Here is a 6,996-nt window from a genome sequence, read left to right as displayed (position 1 = left end):
ACGACCAAATCATTATGAATCCCAAAATAAATGTGTTATTCTAGTCAAACAATATGTATGTGTTATCAAAATCCCGGATAATTAAAGACCAGATCAAAAAACACGCAATCCAGTGCACCAGCAACCGCTTATGTCCATATTTCTTATGATTTCAGCCTTATTCTGTAAAATCATCATTTTCAAAACTTTTTTTTCAGTTATGAGATTTGAATGGATTAATTGTAAATGTTTTTGTTTTTTTGAATGAAAACTGATTGTTCAATGCATATTTTCAGATTTATTTGCTTATTGGTTTGATGGATAGGAAAGGTATAGTAAGAATTCAAATCGAATGTCAGAAAAAAAAAGTTCTTGATGCGTTCTATTCAGTTATGCTCACTTACTGGCTTTTTATCGTTATTGTCCGCCTGCTCGATCACGGCTTCGGTAACGTTAGCAATCTTCCGGATTTTCGAATCGGGGAACGATTCGGAGTTCCCAGCTGCATTCCGTTTTGTTGGTGTTGAGGATTCGCTGTGACACACGCGTTCAATGTGGCCTTTAATTTGACATCGTCGACAAACTTTGTCGATTGCGTGGCAGTTGTACGGGCGATGGAAAGTACTGCCACATCTCCAACATGGAATGCGTTGGCTATCGTGTCCTCTGTCGAAACGGTTCAGACCACTTCTCGCACGCTGTGCTCCTCGTAAGCGGGGTATATCCGCTCTTCCTCGATAGTTAGGTGAGTGCCCGGTGTTATGAAGAGAACGTGCACGAAACGGCGTTGTATACGAAACGGCGGCTACATCTGCTGGCGCTAGATGATGAATCTTGGCATACAATTCTTCGCTCTGCCGTTCAATCTCCGCGGAGCGCACTTTATCCAACAACTCTGCAATTGTTCCACCTTTCCGCATTACCTTTCTTGCTGCTTCTCGAACTTTCACGTGTCGAGCTTGGGACTGCACGACGTCTGCAACGCTCTCCATCAATTGCTCGGTGCCATAGTCGCATAGCTTGGCTACGGAAGTAATTCGCTTTACAAACATCACATCTCCCTCGGCCAGATCCTGGCGCATTGAACGTAATTTTTGACGTTGCAGAAGAGTGTAGTCTCGTGATCCGTAGAACTCCTTTAGCCGATACATGACGTTAGAATACGGCAGTGTTTCTTCGTCCGGAGCTTTCGTACCTGACACCGTAGCTTCCAGCACGTCCATCAGCTTGGACCCTGCTTTCATACGGAACACGCTCATTTTGGTCGACTCTTCAGTGATACCGGAAAACTTCATTGAAGCCTCCAGAATGTCACGCCACTGCTCGAAGGACCGTCTGTCTATTTCGTGTTCACCTTCTGCAGGTTTACATTCTGGGATTTGGAGCGACGCGAATGACATAGATGTGAGTATCGATGATTCGTCCCCAATACCTCTCATGGTCGAGTTTCTCCTTTGGAAAAAACTTCGGTCGTCAATATCCACTGGCTCTACTATCCATCTGTTAGCCGAAGCAGTTCTACTGCGACTTTTCCGTAGTTTGTCCGCATTGTTACTCATACCGAGTTTTCCAATACGGGGGAATCTGTAAAAATAACAAGACATAACACTTAAATAAAGGATTCCAGACAAAACTCATTAGAAAAACAAACGGTACCACGAATGATTAAAATCGCGTTCACTTATTGTAAATACATTTTTTAATGGAGCTAATTGTAGAAAATTTCTTGGCTATTTCTTCCGAAGAATGTGTTTTTTTTACTCTTGAGCGAAACAGCATACCTAGCTTAAAAGTTCAGTGTTAGATCAGAGTAAGAAGTAGAAGATTTACCTCTGCAATTTATGACTTCTCAAGACTAGAATCCAAACTCGCTTGCTTTATTCGGTAATTTTCTGTATTAAATCGTCGAAAAACGGTAATTATCAGCACTATCACTTCTGCGGGGATGAAATAAACTTCAACTTCCTTTTTTTTCTGATTGATTATTGCAGATGCTTGCGAACACAACCTATAGGAACTTATAAGTAATGGAACAAGATCCACGTTTTTTGTTTTTTTGCTTCTCTCCCACTCACATACATCCCATGCGTAAAGTCAGCAACACTTGAGAACATACACGCACACATGCGAACTAACGTTCTTCAAATAAAATCGATTAAATACACTGAAAAACTGGTTGAGCAAAATGTTAATATTTTCCTGCCCATAAAACAATTCTATAGTTGGCCTTAATGGCATGCATCTTGTTAATCGAATATTTGTATTAAGCAATATATTTTAGCATAACTTTGACGCCTCCGCCGAAATATTTTACATGATTCTATTTCAAACAGCTCAATATCGTTATCGGGTATTTTGCAGCTACAGGTTTTTTTTCCGTGTTGAGAAATGGATCGATCAAACTGTGATGTGTGAAAGATTTCTGTTTTTTTATTTCGTACTGGTATTAATGTCATCTTTGAAAACGCTTTGAGTAATATGGTATTCGTGATACCATTCCAAAATCGCCTTTCACGTCTATAAACGTACAAATTTCATAGTATCTTTGTGTTGGTCAATGCACGATATTGAGATTATATCTGAACTAGAATGTTGAAATACGTTTTCGTCGAACGTAAACGAACATCAAACAAGCGGAATCATCATTGGCAAAAATATGCTGGATAATAATACAGTCGCCTCTCCACATCTCGATACTGAAGGGACCATCGAGATAGGGAGAGATCGAGACAAAGAACAAATTTTTGATGAATACTAGATTGAAAAACACTACGTTGCCAAGAAAGTATTACACAAACAGACGTCATTTTGCGCTCCTAATTTGTTTTGAATCCCAAAACTTTGGTCAAGTAACCTTCGATATCGGTCATATCGACATACGGAGAGAAAATTGAGAACGAAAAATCAACAGAAACACATCGAGATATGGAGATATCGAGATAAGGAGGATATCGAGATATGGAGAGTGAAAATGTATGCAGACTGAAGGGACTTATGAAATCATCGACATAGGGAGAGATATCGAGATGTAGAACATCGAGATGTGGAGAGTCGACTGTATAAAGTATCGATCCCTGAGAAGGAAATTTCTCGATTTTATGTGTAATCAACTATTCAATTACTGCTAAACAAGACTACTTTAAAATTGAGTGTTTTTTTGAACTATCTCGGTAACATTGTGCGTCTCATACATGGTTCAACGTGGACTAGTTTGGAACAAATTGAGCCACTTATTGATCGTGAACGAATTCAAAATTACCCATCGTAATTTGAGTATTATTTACCCACTCTGAATTACTGCATTACCCACTCGGAGGAATTGCCTGAAAATTAACCATTGTAATTTGAGTATTATTTACCCTCTCTGAATTACTCGGTGAAATTATGGCTTTACCCACTCGGAGGAATTGCCTGTTTTACCCTCTCAGGGGAATTACTGCATTACCCTCTCGGGGGAATAACTGCGTTACCCTCTCAGGGGAATTACTACATTACCCTCTCAGGGGAATTAAGGCTTTACCCACTCGGAGGAATTGCCTGTTTTACCCTCTCAGGGGAATTACTACATTACCCTCTCAGGGGAATTAAGGCTTTACCCACTCGGAGGAATTGCCTGTTTTACCCTCTCAGGTGAATTACTACTTAATCGGGAATCGCTTGAATACTGTTTTCAGGTTCTGAATAACCGTACTGCGCCATTGTAGTGTTTTTCGGTTTATATTACTTAAGTACTGTAGAGCATTTTGTCAAGAAAGTTTCGTTTGGTGCACGTCCGAACTCACCAACATTTTTCGAAAGCGAGGACCGATCTTACTCTACCAAAAGCAATCACAAGACTGACTGGTTGCTCTCACTTATACTATTTTCTCTCCCTTCCCTTTTACAGTCACGCGGAAGGGTAAGTCGATTTAATCGATTCTTAACCCTCTCGGAACCATCATGAGCCTTTTCTTTATTAACCCTCTCAAACCCTTAATTCCTTTCACTAATATTCCTTTATTCCCTACAGTTACCTTTATAGTAAAATCCTTTATCCAACAACCAGTTTCTTATCAATTTCAAAAGATGTGGTGCATCAGGGAAGAAAAATATAGGTTTTCCTGTGACTGGATGGTTCATTGTTGTCTTTCCAGTTTCGTAATTAATTCCTTCATCTTTCCATAATTTCAAATTTTTACCTCCACAATCATGAATAGCTGCTACAACCGTGAAACCGATCGCGTGTAATTTCCTACAAATTTCTTCGAGAATTTCTTTTGTCATAGTTTGATCAAAATCAGCATATATTGGTTGTTTCCACTTGGCAAAAAGTCCACGGGCAGACATTACTTGAAGTTCATTATGTGGTCCAATGACATCATCGTTCCTTTTGTCCAATTCTCGTGTGGATTTCACTGACATTTCATCATATCCCAGGACCACAACTCTTTCAACACGGCTCATATGTTTCCCGGCTAATTCAAGAATCTTAAATACGTCATTCAGAATTCCTTTTCTCATGTTGATGCACGATGCCCATTCGCGTAATGTCCGAAGGCTTGGAAGAGGAATTTTAAATTCTGATCGAACTATTTCATAGGCCGGCTGGCTGTGATATCTATGAATAGAGAGCAGAAATCTTTGTACATACTTAGCAATACGAATAGTCAAATAATTACTAAATTTTAGTAATTTATGACTATTTTATATTTGCATTCCTTTCATTCGGCAGGCCATTTTCATGCTATTCGTCAATTCACCTGGGTTGAAGCATCGCTAAACTTGAATCCAGTCGAAATGTCAATTAGTGTAAAAATTAACAGAATGAATGAGAAGCAGATAAGAGGAATGTCATTAATGCATAAACTTTAGTAATTCCGTGATTATTGTTGTTCTGAGTAAACGATACCTTAATGAGAATGCCATAGCTGCCTCTTCGGGTTTCCAAATCACCTTTTTCTTTTTACCGAGCAATAAGTCTGTTTGATTTTCAGTGAAAATTGTAAGGAAGGCTTTTCTAACACGTTTTTGAATTTCGTCTTCAGTGATCGTTGTGATATCAGAGATCGACTTTCTAAGACACTCTAGCGAGTGTTCCAAACTTTTTATTTGTTTGTCTTTTTTTTTGTAGCTGCTTCCAAATGCTTGATCCTTGAATTCTTTTCACGAACCTTAGATAAATTCAAGATCAAATATGGATGAATATGTGATTTGAAGCCAATTACGAAAAAAGCAAAATTATGCATACCGATTGTTTCAACTTTTTGATTATTTCTTTTTGATTTTCTACTTCACGTGCTAGTTCAGCATTCTTTGAATTTGCTTTGGACACAACCTCACGAGGGCCATTTTCATTTAAAGCAATGGCCTCTAGCAATACATCTAACCCATTTTGAATCGGTTGCAATGTGATATTTTCTCTGTCTTCGATTTGTTCTTAAAAAGTATATGATTGAAACTTCTGACAACAAAAATTAAATTTATTACCTTACCATTGTGATCAATAAAAGTTTCATGTTCTTGACTAATGTGAATCCAATCAGGCGAATAGAGGTCGGTTTGTTCATTTAATTGGCTTCGAAATTGTTCAGAAACTTTCGATTTAAGAGCAACTACTTCTATTACTTCGTCGGTTGAAATGGTTAATACTGGAAGTGAATTTGATTGCGTTGGTGCTGCATCAGTGGAGAAAACCGCTACAGAATGAATAGTGTAAGTTAAGTTTCTAATAATACTCTAGATGCAATAGAAAAATCATCAAAACAATTGCCTTACCACTTCGTTCTTCAACATTTTCGCTTTCTGGACCAGCGTGAGCCAAATCGGTTGAATGACATTCGGTTAGTATATTAAATTGATTTGAAAATTGTGCTGAGATCTCCGTTTCAAGAGCTTCATCATTCAAGACATCGTCGGATAGAGTGAGTAATCCAGGAGGTGCAGATGACTGCGTTGGTACAACGTCAGCACCTAAATTGGCTTTAGAAAGAGTAGCATAGGCTTTGTTAAAAATAACACTTCATATATGTAGTAATAGTAAAAAAAATAAACAACCTTCCTTAGTAGATGGTATTTGATTAGATTGTTCTGTGGAGTCACATGCAGAAATATAAGATGAACGGCTTTCACTAGGATATTGATTTTCGTGGTCATATACCTCAATAAGCTTCGCCACAAGATCTGAACGATTTTTACGTTCTGCGCGCTGCGATCTGGCCGATGGAATTTCAGGAGGTGGGGAACGAATTGTTGGAACAGCTAATATGAAAAAATATGAAAATTGGTCAGAAAGTTAAAAGAAGAAGATTCCAAGATCTTACCATTTTTCAGTAACTTCTGACGAGCATGGTCCATGTATCGGTTTTCGTAATCGCTTCTCAAAAAGTGCTGAGAGCACAAATAAAAGTTCGGACCATCTTTGATGCCACAGAACGAAAGCCATCGGTGCCGAATAGAAATGTTTTTCGGAAACAAGTGAAAACTTATCGAAAGGCTTAGTTTTCTTAGACGATACGATGGTATTTTACAAGTTTTTAAAGCACAGACAGGCATCGTTGTTGACTAGTTCGAAGGATTTTCTTTTTTCACTTGTAGTCTGACACGAATAACAAACTGTATGACGTCACCAATCAGAGGGGCAATGGTTGCTATGTGCACATCACTAACGACACACTCACACAACTAAATCAACGCATGCTACACAAAGCCACCTCCTCACCTGTTATAGATCACATTGACTAAAAATGGCATAGCCAAAAACGATTTCGTTGTCAAATCTTTCATAAGTTTATTCATTTAGGCAACATTAACTAAATACTATTACGAATGTAGAATTTCCTGAGGAAATTGCCTACTTTTAGGCGTATTACGCGGTTCAAGGTGTTTTTAATTTTGAAATAACTCAAACAGTAACTGACTTGTAAGAGTTTGGTCTTCATATTCGGCTTCAGGGGCCCTGATTTTAGTAAGTAACGACATTTCCAATATTAGCGAACGTTGTTTACTTGGGTGATCAATGTTACCCCATATCAACTGAAT

At 38.4% G+C, this 6,996-nt stretch overlaps 1 protein-coding gene and 1 long non-coding RNA gene across 2 annotated transcripts; both read right to left on the bottom strand.

Moving 5' to 3' along the window:
- Positions 1-219: 219 nt before the first annotated feature.
- LOC110676260 lies at positions 220-2,284 on the bottom strand. Its single transcript, XM_021843429.1, has 2 exons — positions 1,810-2,284; positions 220-1,563 (listed from the first exon to the last, which is right to left on the bottom strand). The coding sequence occupies exon 2, from the start codon at positions 1,536-1,538 to the stop codon at positions 366-368; it is 1,173 nt and encodes a 390-aa protein (XP_021699121.1). The 5' UTR covers positions 1,539-1,563; positions 1,810-2,284; the 3' UTR covers positions 220-365.
- A 3,126-nt stretch (positions 2,285-5,410) lies between these two features.
- Positions 5,411-6,727, bottom strand: LOC110675462. Its single transcript, XR_002499511.1, has 3 exons — positions 6,279-6,727; positions 6,013-6,216; positions 5,411-5,937 (listed from the first exon to the last, which is right to left on the bottom strand). It is a non-coding gene; the product is annotated as an uncharacterized LOC110675462 (long non-coding RNA).
- Positions 6,728-6,996: the final 269 nt, after the last annotated feature.

This window comes from Aedes aegypti, chromosome 2, assembly GCF_002204515.2.
Source record: "Aedes aegypti strain LVP_AGWG chromosome 2, AaegL5.0 Primary Assembly, whole genome shotgun sequence".
NCBI classification, from domain to species: Eukaryota; Metazoa; Arthropoda; class Insecta; order Diptera; family Culicidae; genus Aedes; species Aedes aegypti.
The sequence above is the reverse complement of the archived record's forward strand: the minus strand, read 5'-3'. Positions and strand labels throughout refer to the sequence as shown.

Coding starts and splice junctions, on each gene's coding strand:
- LOC110676260 (XM_021843429.1), bottom strand. CDS start 1,538: ATGAGTAACAATGCGGACAAACTACGGAAAAGTCGCAGTAGAACTGCT.